Source organism: Protomyctophum bolini (assembly GCF_963924005.1).
Source record: "Protomyctophum bolini genome assembly, chromosome: 9".
NCBI lineage: Eukaryota > Metazoa > Chordata > Actinopteri > Myctophiformes > Myctophidae > Protomyctophum > Protomyctophum bolini.
In genome coordinates, this window is record NC_137870.1 from 26,842,472 (window position 1) to 26,856,602 (window position 14,131).

At 39.1% G+C, this 14,131-nt stretch overlaps 1 protein-coding gene across 3 annotated transcripts in view; it reads right to left on the reverse strand.

Annotated features, from left to right (window-relative positions):
- Positions 1–9,027, reverse strand: part of pgm2l1 (phosphoglucomutase 2-like 1) — a 27,126-nt gene extending 18,099 nt beyond the window's left edge. The window contains exons 1-3 of one of the 3 annotated variants that reach the window (XM_080773113.1): positions 8,732–9,027; positions 8,290–8,377; positions 161–312 (exon numbers count right to left, since the gene is read on the reverse strand). In XM_080773113.1, coding sequence (XP_080629239.1) covers positions 161–312; positions 8,290–8,377; positions 8,732–8,800 — 309 coding nt within the window. In that variant the 5' untranslated portion in view covers positions 8,801–9,027. Of the gene's footprint in view, positions 1–160; positions 313–617; positions 668–8,289; positions 8,414–8,731 lie in introns of those variants that run through there. The other 2 variants (XM_080773112.1, XM_080773114.1) reach the window with 2 other exon arrangements.
- Positions 9,028–14,131: the final 5,104 nt, after the last annotated feature.

Genomic DNA, 14,131 nt, shown 5'->3' on the forward strand with positions numbered 1-14,131 from the left:
CTGTTAATACATATTTCAATCAATCAATATGCCTAGTACCTGCATGCCAGACAGTACAATGATAAATGATTAATGAATGATGCTGCACTGCTGCAGATCAGATAACAACTATATTGCATGGTCCTCCATACTGTAGAGTGTAGAGACAGATACTCCTCACCTTGTCCCATGTCAGCCACTGCTGCACGCTCCTGTCTAGCTGCGGTTCGCCGGTTAGCTGGTCGTTGGCGTTCAGGTCCCCGTTCTTCAGCCCGTTGGTACCTCTGCCCCCCATGTCTCTCTGTGTCTCTGTCTGTCTGCAGCCTGGCAAGCCTAAACACACATAACCTACCGCTGGTTAACTGGCTATCTGGTTAAACGGGTTAGTTAAATGTGCTACCACCAGTACAGCGCCTACATCCCTACGAAATTACGAATAACCGTTACACAACCGAGCCTGGTTACGGTGTCAAACCAGCTGCGACGTTACAACTAGACCTGCTACCCGTGGCCTAGACAGACTAGCGAATACATTCACTGTTTTAATCCGGTTTTATACAGTTCAACGTCAGAGCTGTAACGTGGATTAGTTGGTTAGTTAATTAGTTGAGTTAGTTTTAGTTGTTAAAAGCTCTAACCAGCAACACTAGTACTGATGCACGAGATGCGTCAAGTTACACTAAAAGTGACACGACGCTACGGAACTGGATGGGTGCGATTTCTACCTTCAGAATAAGAGTTTAATTTGTTATTTCTATTTTTTTTCTGTGACCATTTTCAACCTGGCGTTTTAATACGGGCCACAATAAAACATAAGACAGCTACATGCAGTGTCGCGTTTTCCTTAACAACATGACACACACTTTGTCGAAATGGGTTTTATTATTTTAAACCAAGACCGGAAATTCTGTGTTTTTTCTTAATTGTTGACGTGACGCTATAATAATATATCACATCCAATAGCCCGAACGTACCACTAGGGAGCGTTGTTTAATAGGGCTTTAAAAAAAATGTAAACACAAAAACGTTTTTTATTCTGCTTTATCAGGGAGCTTTCTAGAAAGAATCGATACATTTAACAGAATAAACACAGTATGGGAGTTCTCTAGTCTAAATGTCAGCTGTCATTATTCAGGCTTGAATTTAATGCAAACAAAAAACTAGTCTGCTGATGGTTTCCATCATCACTGGTCAAAGCTGTGTAACTGAGTTTACAGTTTTAAAATATTTTATATTTAAATGTAATAATAATAAGTGATGCTCCACTGAAGTGTACATTAAAGCGGTCAGTGGTTCTTAGACATTTAAAATTAAAATGCCCCAATTGTGTACGCTTTAGGTGTGTTTCTGATAAATGCCTAAATTGTTCTAAATAGTAAATTTATATATTCGTTCATAACCTGCATACATATCAGTACACGTTATGCTGCATGTACATTATACATAAACATTATCAACCAGGCATTCGCCGTTGTCCAATCAAAGGCCGGCATATGGGTTAAGGCTGATAACATAACGTCTACAACAGACGAGAAAGCAGTATTTGTCTTGATCACACTTTAATTGAATAAATAAACATTAACTGTCTTTTTCATCAGCCCCTCACCCAATATAAATGGATGAGATAGGCTAATGTCTTTGTTCATATGATATACAAAGAGGAAAAAACTAAGATTGAAAAGTGTGCTTTCAATCATACAGTACATCAATAAATCTGTTTGGCAGCAAAAACTTAAATTAGATCACAAAGTTCACATCCTGTTTTTGTCAAACTAAAAACACACTGACCACTTCCTTGTCAACTTGTGAATTGTGACACATTCAGAGGTAGGCTGTTTGTTTGACTCACTCTCTTACAGAGACACCATAGCGAGACTGGAAAAGACAGGCTGTTCGGAATTTAAACACAATGTTCAAAACCTTGTCACAATTCGTCACCACTGGTTTTATTCCTGAATCCTGACTGGAAATTCAGTTTTCTTGGTTATTGACTTTTCTTGGTTCATTTTCGATCAAGAAGTTTTTGATCATTTTCGATCAAGAATGATGACTGGCCCAGTTTTGCCTTAGCTACATTGCTATATCACTACTGAACATGTGTACATTGCAATGTCAATGCTGAAACAACATAGTCTGTGCATGCCAGAGAGAGAGAGAGAGAGAGAGAGAGAGACACAACTATGAGAGAGACAACTCTGACTGAAAAGCTGGGTTGTACCAACATGAACATTGGTGCCACTACCAACAGCATGTCATTGTAAAATGTGATGGTTGTGGCTTCTTTGGTACTTTAGAAGAATATTCAACATGCACAAAAGTAATGGCATTGACTCACACAGGACAGAACCATTGCAACTGCAGTACAGTGCTCGACTTTTGTTTGTTATACCAATGTTTGTTATGGTGTATAATAGTGTTTTTCTTGCTATTGGGAAAGTGGAATAACCAGAGCCATTGCCAGCAGCAGAGACAACTGTGAGCAAATAAATGCAATAACGGTATCAACCACAATCCAGAACCAGTCTGTCCAGTGTCCCATCTCTCCGAACAAGGAGGCCTCCTTCACGACAGGTCACGGACAAGGTCAGAAGGATGAGGCTCGCTACTGTGTCAGGCACCTAGAACTGGTGGCGAGAGATCTGACACTGTGGGATGCAGCCAAAGGCACCCCTAGGAGGGAAAGGAGGTGCGACATGACTGCAACACTGCAGAGCTCCAGACGCTAATGCAAGATGGGGAGGCTGGAGTTGGTGTTGTTTAGTCCACATCTAGTCCGCATCTACCTGTAACACAGGTTATTTTCATGTTTATACATGTGAAGAATTAACGTTTTAAAAGCTGAAAATGGCTACATTAACCCATTAAAACCGGGAATGCATCTGTGTCATTTTAGATTTTTGCATTGGCTATTCAATAAATAGCAGATATACAAGCTCACAGCGTATCACTTTGTGTCACACTGCAAGCTTGTACATCTATTTTTGAAAAATCTTGAAAGTGTGAGAAGTTCTGAACTAATTTAGAAGGCATTTGTAGAATCTAGGCACGCATAGCCAGCCTTCATCTGCCATATTGCAATGCATATTGCCCCTAGTCTGTCCCCTCTCAATTGTGGGAGGACATAACGGCTGAAATGGTGACGAGCCAACCAGATTCGTCTGGAACCAGCCTGGTTGGTTATAGCCTGGTTGAAACAGGGCCCAGTATTATGGGGGGTATCCGAAGAACTCGCCAGTTTTCCGACTCGCCACGGTTTAGTGCATTTTAGGTCAACTTCACCTTCATTTAAATTGCATTGAATTGAGAGAGAGAGAGGGTAGTTGTTTAGAGTTTACACTAGATGAAGTAGGAATGCTAAAGTTTAAACGTCAAAGTATCGAAACAATGTAATTCATTAGTAAACAATATCCTGTAATATCATTGGTACCATCATTGGAATTCACATACTCACCTTTTCATCATTATCTAGCTGACCATTTAATTGCACGAAATAATTTGTTGACTTTGGAAATTAACTATAACATCTGTGGGTTTGACATACTACACTGATGAAGACAGCATGTTAGCATAACGATGACGAATTTTCGCTGGGGCGAGTCGGAAAACTGGCGAGCCATGATTTATATTTGTATAAAATCAGATTGGTAGCTTGTAAGAAAGCCATCACTCGGAAATGGTAACAACACCTACCAAGGAAGATTGTATTACAGTAGTCAACGAGATAGACACTATCGAAAACTTGACCTTCTCTCTTAGGCTAAGGGCAGAGCAATATGTAAGGAACTGGATGAAATGGACATTTTACTGGACCAAGGTCAATTTGGGCTTGCACACAGCAAGTATGCATGTCATATAGTGACCACAAGGGGGCAACATAGGATATATTTACAGTAGGGGTGTGCAGGGGTTTGAAAAAAACAAAATGTACTGGTAAGTGGTAATTCATTAGTATCCAGATGATATAATGCCCTACTCAATACAATTGTTCTTTCTTTGTTTTTGTAGTTGTTTTTCATTATTATTATTGTCTTTACTTTTTACATTTAATTTTCTATTTGTCCTTTACTTGTGATTTGTTTACTGAAATGTCTACTTGGAAAATGTCAAAAAAATGTAAGTTAAAAAGATGTTATGTATCCCTGAGGCTATGTAGAATTAGCCTCAGGTCTTAGTAGGTTAATTAACCAGTATATACTATTAATCATATTCAAATGTAGAGCGACAAAGAGAGAATCATCCAGGTGCTCGAAGGAGGTGCAATAAAAGTTTAAAAGTAAAGTAGACTGGTGCTTCAAAGATCAGTGGCACTGGAATACTAGAGAAAAGGCGGCGATCCGAGCACTCAAAAATGTTGCATAAAAATCAAGGTACTTTATTAAAAAATGAGGAGATATTAAAATGTATTTGAAAGCATGGGCAACTCTGTTCATAAATGGTCTAGAAATAAGCAGATGCACAATGAATAGCTTAATAGCACTAGTGTAGTCTTGAAAGTGTAGTCTTGAAAGTAGTGTTGATGTTCTATGTAAAGTTTTTAAATGGAAATAAACTTTGTGAACTTACTGTCCACTATAGTGTTCCTTTTCTTGCTCCAGTATCTCACAGTCAAATTGTTCTCCGAAGGCCTCCAGCAGGTAAGGGGTGCCCTCAGCAGGAGTCACGGTCCTTCCCAGCTCAGCGCTGAGAGACGTAACTCCTTTGCCCTGGATCCCACATGGCACAATGTGCTGGAACCAGGTCAGGTCAGTGCTACAGTTCAGAGCTATGCCATGAGATGTGATGTACCGCCCACAATGGATCCCTGCAAAACACAACACAACACATCTTATTATATTACAAATGATACAGGCAGAAGCTCACATTTTTGTATCCATTGATCACATTTCTTTACCCAGTTCAGGTTGCCAAGTCATAGACTGTGACGTATGCAGAACTGCCGTTTACGCCTGTGCTCTGACCAGTGGTGTCATGGTGTTTTTTTTTACTGGTACCACAGCGTTTTAATGACGCCACGTGCACGCATGTGCAGGCGCGTGTATGTGCGTGCATGTGCGCATCGCAGAACACACAGAACATGCAGCTGATATAGCCTAAGCCTATTGTTAAATAGTGTAGGAGAGTTTTAGACAAAAGTAGACTTAAAATAGTCAAACAAACATCTTTACAGCACACTAGCAAAACAAAAAGTTTGCTTTGGACGAATGAATCTGTTCTGGAGGAGGCATTATTCTTGTAGTAGCCTACTGGAGCCATAGCCTACAGCTGTAAGTGTGCATGCTTACCGTGCACTCAGGTATAAACAGTTAAAGCTGTCCTGTCGTTATGCAAAGTAGTATCCATTTGATTTGGCACGGTACTTGACACGGCGTGAAAATAGGGGAAAGGGGAGGGGGTTGAATAAATCATGATGATGATGAAACCGTTAAGTAATCAGACCGTAAAATACTAAAGGTTCCCTACTAAGTGTGAGATTGAAGTTGGTATAAACAAACCGTCACTATGTGTAGTGAGATTGTAGATCAACTATTTTTGACATTTCTGAGATATATGGAAATATGTATTAATTTTGTTTAGATTTTTAGAATTTGTTTGTTTTTGAAACTATAGACTATAGTCTATAAACCACCCTGAGTGGCATTAACACAAGACATTTGACAAGACATAAAAAGCCATATTATAGACATATCTGACGTATCTGAACAAAATGTCAATATCATGCATCTCTAATATCAAATGAACCGTTGTTAGACAGTACATATAGCACATGTATATTAAAGGAACCATCAGTACCTATAGCACATATCTTGTTGTCTCCGACCCAGACGCCGGTGTGTGGGGACGTTGAAGCCTCGATGTCGAGTTTCCTGCAGAGTCGTATGACCGTTCTCTCCAGTTCACACACGTACCAGCGCACGCTCTTCTTAAAACAGGCCAAGTTCAGGATGGGGTAGCACACCAACTGGCCCGGCCCATGGAATGTTATGAGACCACCGCGGCTGGTACGCACATATTCGGCACCGAGTTTTATTAGTCTCTGTTCCTCTTGAGGAGGGTATGGAGCCTGTCTCAGACCTATAATAATAATAATGATAAGATAAGATTTTTCTGGCACCTTTGTTACAAATCATGCATGCAGCTCAAATGCTTTGCATTAAAGTTGCAGCCCATAACTTTCATTTTCTTAACCAGGATTAGAACCCTGTACAAGTGCCAAAATGTTTACTGTTGAGCTATAACAGAGCAAATTTGGGAAGTAGAGTTTTATGCAATACCTCTTGTCAACCAGTAGGTGTCTCACCTGAACACAGGATCTAAAGTTATTAGTTAAAATTATGCTTTATTCACTAAATAAGTTATGGATTGCAGCTTTAAAAACAGATTAAAAAAGAAGCAAACTAAAAGAAATGTTTTGCATTTAAAATATATAATAGGAAAAGCTTAAAAAGAAAGCCAGTAAAAACCAAATTGACTAAATTTCAAACAGAGCTTGACTTTCTAATCTCTTCACGTACAGTAAAGCCTTCCACCATTGAACAAAACTGCATCTCAGTGTTATTTTGGGGAGTATTATGCAGATCTAGTCTACTACTAAAAAGAACATGAAAACAATTCAGGGAAATTCAGCAAAAAACATTCAGCAAAAATAGCAGATCTACAAGCTCACAGCGAATGTTGTATTTCATCATTGTAGAAAGGAATAATAGCTGACCTAGTATAGAGCCCTGTGGGACCCCAGTCAACAAAGATGAAAGAACCACACTCACAACACCAGAGGGAGTTCAACAAACCATGTGCAACCCAGATTAAATGCATTTAGCTCCTATGCCACTAAAATGTGGAATAACCTACCAACAGCCATTAAGATATGTGAATGTGAATCTCTTGACTCCTTCAAAACCGCCCTCAAAGAGCACCTACGGACGGCAGCAATTCGAAACTGACCCCTGGCCTGAAATAAAGTCCCCTACCCAACACACCCCTTTTTTCCCATACTAGTGTACAATACATTTTCCCTTTTTTACTTTATTTATATGATGATTTCCTGTTTTTTCATAGAATTGTATATTTGTATTTGTATCTTTTTTGTTATGATGAATTGAAAAGTCTTGTGCTTTTCATGGTTTCGTCCACAAAGTAGCAGTTTTTGTATTTGCTTGTGCTTTCGTTTGAAATGTACCCATTCTACTTACGGCCAAGCTACACCAGGCTTTTCTCGTGCGTTTACTCTAAACGCGCGGACCGTGCGTGCGTAAGCCAAATGCCCTGGCTACATCGATCTGTCAGACGCGCGGCAGATTTGTGCAGGACCTTCCGGGAGGATATGGGGGCATACGCACGTAAAAAATGTAGAACCGATCCTATTTTTAGAGCACGCGTAGGATGGCCCGCGGTATCCGTGCATCTGGTGTAGTTGGTATCATTGACATATATTGGTCCTATCCAAACGCACTGTACGCGGCTACGCGCGCAGTAAACGCATACGCACGCGCGCAAAATTTCCTAGTGTAGCTTGGCCGTAACTGTGGGAAAAAATTTCAATCCATGAATCAATATACACATACAGCATCTTGCCGAGTTAGGAATCGAGATACATTAGCAATATTTCTGACAAAAAACCATGCCATTTTGGTCAGTTTGTTTATATGGGACATTGGGACTTAACCAAAATATTGGTTCAAATGTCTTAGTTTATGGTTCCTCAACATTGTAGCAGGCTAGCAGCAATAATAAACAACAAAGAAAAGAATATCAGTAATAGTGAGAGTGAAGGCCTATTCATAGTCCAGTTTTGGGTGAAGAGGTTACGACTTGGCTAGTAAAAACAGAGAGATATGTTGTTTGAGCGGTGACCACCGCAGCGGCGTGACGTCATGTTCGGTGGTCAATTCAATTCTTCACCGAAAACTGGACTATGAATAGGCCTTAAGAAATACAAAAATAAATGAGTTAGCACACTTGGTGCTTGACTGTAGTGTGTGTGTGTGTGTGTGTGTGTGTGTGTGTGTGTGTGTGTGTGTGTGTGTGGGCTCAGGCACATCTTCACGCACAGCCACGTCAGAAGAACCTGACGCCCAATGTCAACCCCGGCTTTTTAGACAGCTGCTGGATGGAAAAGAAGCTCCACCTCCATGGCTGACTGACGCGGAGGAGAGCGTTTCCGGGAATCCGTGTGTGTTTGTATGTGTATGTGTATGTGTATGTGTATGTGTATGTGTGTGTGTGTGTGTGTGTGTGTGTGTGTGTGTGTGTGTGTGTCATCAGACTCTAAACTAACACATAGGCCTGTTACTTGTAGTTTGATGAGTTTACCTGTGGTGTAAACCGGAGGATGTTCACATAGCAGCAGCACATTCTTTCCTCCTCCATCCAGATGCTGTCTGATGTAGGACTGCTGGACCTGCAGTATGTATGTAGGGGTAGAACAGGTAATCGACTAATCGTCGATCAATTTAATCGATAATGAATAAAATAATACCCTTTAAAAAAATCAATAAATCGTGAGATTTTTTGTTGATCGGATGTTCTGTATTTTTTTGTAAAGGTATTCTATACTGTAGTATACAATACACAGACTGATCGATTTGGGAGATAAGATTATCTGTCGATTACTTGATATAGGGCCAATACACACACACACACACACACACACACACACTTATTATTATTTAAACCAAAAAGTAATAGATAGAAAATTCTCTAAGAAAATTACCAAAATCTCTAAGAACCATTAGTTGCAAGGAGGCAGTCCTACCTGTAGAGCACTGGAGTAGGACTTCAGACCGAGGTTGACCACCTCCACAATCCCCCTACCTTTCTGCATGCTTACTACTGGTTATAACTGTACTGTACTGTACTGTACTGTACTGTACTGTACTGTACTGTTTATTAGCCTGCTGGTTAGCTGTTAGTTTCTAGTGCTTCATCAGCACCAGAAATCGAGTTTAAATATTTTACATAGGTTTACGAAAAACGCACGCTCTCTACACGGGAGGTTTAAATTAATTAAACTTTGGTTGATATTCAAACGATCAACTCAACTGCACAACTTTCAGCTCGTCTGTTCAAGGCATAACCTCGCGTCAACATACCATAGTCCAGAGGTACGGATAGAGCGTCATGATCATACACTCCATGCAGAGTTGTCGAGAGTGGTCCTCTTTTTCCGTGACTACTACCAACTAACCAATCACAGCGCTGCATAGTTCATCTGGGCAATGGCAACTTCATGTGTCGTGCCGAGTTTCTTCTTCGACAATAAAAGAAAGAGTTCAGTTTATTACTGCCATCCAATGGTGGAAGAACATATTTTGTAATAGCCACAATGTCGAAAATAGGCTATAATTAAGTGAAAACAACCTGTACTGTTGGTATCAAAATATGCCTACAGTTACAAATGTATTTGTATTTAATACGCAAAATGATACATTTTACGTCTATGTAAAATAAAAATATATTTTGAAACAGAATAATCACTCTGTTCTACTTAAAATATGTTTGTGCATTATTGTGTTGGTTTGCTTCTTGCTGATTGATATATTTATTTTATTATTTTACCTTTATTTTAGGCTACTTTATTGTATTTGACCCGGTAGTCACTTGAAAACACATATTGATTGATTGATTGATTGATTGATTGATTGATTGATTGATTGATTGATTGATTGATTGATTGATTGATTGATTGATTGATTGATTGATTGATCGATCGATCGATCGATCGATCGATCGATCTATCTATCTATCTATTTATTTATTTATTTATTTATTTATTTATTTATTTATTTATTTATTTATTTATTTATTTATTTATTTATTTATTTATTTAATACTTTGAATTGTGTTAGCAGAAAAAGCACAGGAATTTACAGTTCATTACAAGGTCTGCTATAGAGGATTTAAACCCAAGAAATCCATTTCCATTGGGGTCCTTCTTACTTAATTCATTGAAACATTAATGACATACAAATATAATATTACAGTACTATGTGTAGCAGAGTGGCTCAGAGCCTCAACCTGATGGCCTCAAAAGTAAAATATCTCCTCAGACTCCCCTGGTCCATATCAAGGAAAAGGCTATAATGAGAAGACAGTGGACCCGATTTATAATTTAATCCAGAGCGATTTACATTTAAGCAAGAACAAAACATGGCAATACAAAAAAATACTATACATGCTCGAAGTCTAGAATTCAAGCAGTCCAATTATCTCAGTGGAAGCAGAATATAGATTTTGAAAATCAATTGATCTTTTATTAATAATTTTAATTGTGTCATAGAATAAGCACATCTGTAGATTTAATGTAAATTCTATTGCATTTTAGATTTATTTTTGTCTCAAGAAATGCGTTAATGATCTGTAAATGAAAAGGCATTTCTCTTATTTCAATTTACTTTTCGTATTTGCCATATAATTTGCTTTATGCTTCCATAGTGGATCTTATACTTTATGAAAAAACACAAAAGGTTGGAGATAAGAGGTTTCTGCCCGACAATAACAATTAGTTGGCTTACTGGTTCAGTTGACCCTAAGAGTTGACCACATACCTTTTCCATCCACCAGCTGTCTAAAAAACCCACGAAGAAGAAAACTTGGGCTACTTCTGACGCTCCTGACGTCTGTAATGTGCCTGCACTGATACGTGTGTTCTTATCAGCTAGTCCTTCAAAGCAACATGTGACAGTTCACAGAATGTAAGTCACACTATTACACCATGTTTCGCTTTATATACCGTGAAATAATTGCTATTTATGTATGTCCTATTAGCAGTGGTTAAAAGTAACTAAGTACTGTACTTTACTTGAGTATTTCCAATTTCCAATACTTTTACTTCTACTCGATCTACTCCACTATGAATTCATGATCTCAGTGGCAAATATTGTGTATACATTTACTCCACAACATTGATTTGAAACTATAGTTAGTTACTAACTTACAATTAGATAGTTATTACAAAACCACTGTCTGTCTGTCTGTCTGCCTGCCTGCCTGCCTGCCTGCCTGTCTGTCCCTCTCTCTGGTCTTAGTGTATGAGTGAAGTGCAGGACTATGCAGTATATGGACAGTGGATAATCACATAACCCCCACGTCAGCCCTCTCTGTGGGTCCTCTGTCTCTTTTAACTTTGATTTGAATCACAAGTTCTGCCGTTAACTCTCATGACTTCTTTATTGAGTTAAACTGTTGCTGGCTCGGAGCCACTACTCCATGGGACTCTGTTCAACAAAGATCTGACTGCCTTTCAACAGCTACAGTAGAAGTCATCATGAAATATGAAACCATTGTCTGGATGCTGCTGGCTGGCTTTGCCATCGCCTGTAAGTTAATTCAATCAACTTGTCAGTTGCCGTTTTCGTCTTAGTCTTTGTAGATTTTAGCAGTTCATAGTACTGTAACTTTTTTAAAACATTTGTTTTGGGGCTTTATTATTATTATTTTGATAGGCCAGTAGACTGACAGGAAATGGGGAGAGCGAAGGGGAGTGACGTGCAGTAAAGGTCGTTGGGATCAGGATTTGAATCCGCAACACGCTGTCGTCAGGCAGGCAAGTCTGGCATTGCAGCCTGGGGTACCCGGACCCCCAGGCCGGTGGCCTGGGACTATAGTACAGTAACTTAATTATGGAGTTACAGTATGTTTTTCTTTCTTTCAGACGAAATATTTTTTTAATAATTTCGAGACGTCAAGAGTAGACTTTTCCTGTAGAGTTTTGATGAGTGTGAACTCCACAATTCATCATATGATCATGTTTTTGCTGTTAGATTGGAGAGGGTTTGTGTAACTGTATTGTGCTGCTTTGTGCTTTCATGTTGTGTTCATCCTGTTCACTCGTCCACATTTCCCTTTCACCGTGTGTCCCAATATGTTAGATCTACAACTTCAACAGTATTGTTTTTCCAATTATTTTCAAAAAGGTTCAAAATCTTTCACATTTCTTCAAATGTTTTCTTTTTTTTCACAATAGCAGACCGGGGCCTGTTTCACGAAACTTGGAATAGAGATTAAACCGGGATTTAACTTAATTTAATATATCCTGGATCAGCGATTAACCGGTTTCATGAAAACTGGTTAATCTTGCCAGATTAATTTAACCAGTTAACCTGGATATGTTGAGGTTTGATTCGGTTTCATGAAAGTGATGCTACATTAGTTACCATGGAAACTAATGCTTTGGACTTAGCCTGCTCCGGACCAGGCTAACAGCCAGGTTTAACCTAATCCTGATGTCTTTACTGTTCATTAAGCAGTCAAACTGATCACAAACCAATGATGTTTTCCAGATTTATTCAATTATTATGGGTTTATGTTGCCTTATTTGTATCGGTCTGCATTAAAGGACTAATTTAAGCACTATATAACTTGTGAGCTTGTAGATCAGCTGCTTTTGGTGAATGTTCCCCAGAATAGGTTTGCTGTCGTGCAAGTGCAAAGTTAAGAATAATTATTATATTATATTATATTATATTATATATATTTTTTTTTTAGTAAAAGTGAAAACCACTAAATATTACCATTAGGCCTACTCATTGTTTTACAACATATGATATTACCATTGTAACGTTTCACCCACTATTGAACCCATGACCCACAGTTCACCAGTCTGGCCCCTGTCTGGACAACAACACCCTTCCCCAAAGGTAGCTCCCTCAGAGGAGGGAGTTATGGCCAAATATCACAATGCGACAATATCATTATGCTTACAATATTAAGAATTCTGTTTTAAGTTAATAGTAGTGGTAAAATGTAAACTATATTTTTGGGGTAGTTAATCATTCAGTCTATCCACTATTGAGAGTATGTTCTCTCTTTAATTACAGCAGCATTATTTATTTTAGAAGCTTAAGTCCTTGTATAAGTAAGTCTTGAATAGATTAGTAAAGATACTGTGATATACAGAAGGGGGCAGTAATGCAACTATTAAGGATGCAAACTGCCATAATACCCCATGAAGAAGAAGGATCAGTAAATTGTGTTCCATAGATTGGGTCTAGACTCTAGAGACAAAAAGCCAGGCTATCTAAGTATTCAGCCAGGCTTGCTGATCCCGGCTCACCAAATCCGCCAATTCTGAGCCTCGCTTGGCTTTAGTGGAACAGAATAAACCAGGCTGTAAAGACCAGGATTGAAAAAGCCTGGTTTTGGCCTAAATCCTGGATTAGTTCATCCAAGTTTCCTGAAACAGGCCCCAGACCTATACAAGCTTGTATGCCATTGCATAATAGCCAAAGTATAAAATATGGCTTCATAAGAAATATTTAGCCAATACACACACAAAGGGCCAGTACAGTACAGTACAGTACATCCCTTTTTAAAGTGCACAGCTGTTGCACACTGATTGTATTTGTTGTTTTCAAATCAGTGTGTTCCTGTTTGTGTTCTGTAATCTGTAGGCTCCTCTTCAGGCTCCTCCACTTGCCCTATAGTCTTGACAACCTTGCAGGCTGATGCAAAGGCTAACATGTCATTTCGATAGCATGTGATAGTCATCTGTCTATCAGATAGACAGATGAATGGTTAATTTGCTGACCTAACATCCTATGGTTTATATAGTTTCAATGTACTGATTTTCTCTTTTTTTTGTGGTGCAACCACTCCAAGGAACAGCAATGTCCATGCACGTTCACCTATCATGTATCATGTTCATGTATCTAATGAGCACCAGTATAATGAGTACCAGTAGGGGCGCTGTTTGCCAGAAACAGAGAGAGGGATAGTGCTGCCTGCTAATGAGAGAGAGAGAGAGAGAGAGAGAGAGAGAGAGGTGGGGGGGGGATCATAGTTTTCTATTTCTATGCATTTCTTGTATTACCATGTGTTTATAAATCGCTCTGGATTAAGAGCATCTGCTAAATGCCTAAATTGTAGTTGCAAATTGTGTGCAGGTGATGTGGGCATGGCGGCTGACCTCACACCGTTTCCATGGGGATGTGTCAACTACAACAACGGTATATGTCGAGACATATGCCTCCCCCTTGAGCTTCAGTTCGGACCCTTTGGCTGCCTCAAATCATATGTGTATGTTTATATCATTTATTATTATTATTATTTTCATTTCAAGGACCCCCAGTTTGATATACAATAGGGCAGGCCACGGACCCCCCATTTGATACCACCGGTTTTATCGCAGGAACCCCAATCTACTCTCAGAGTTACA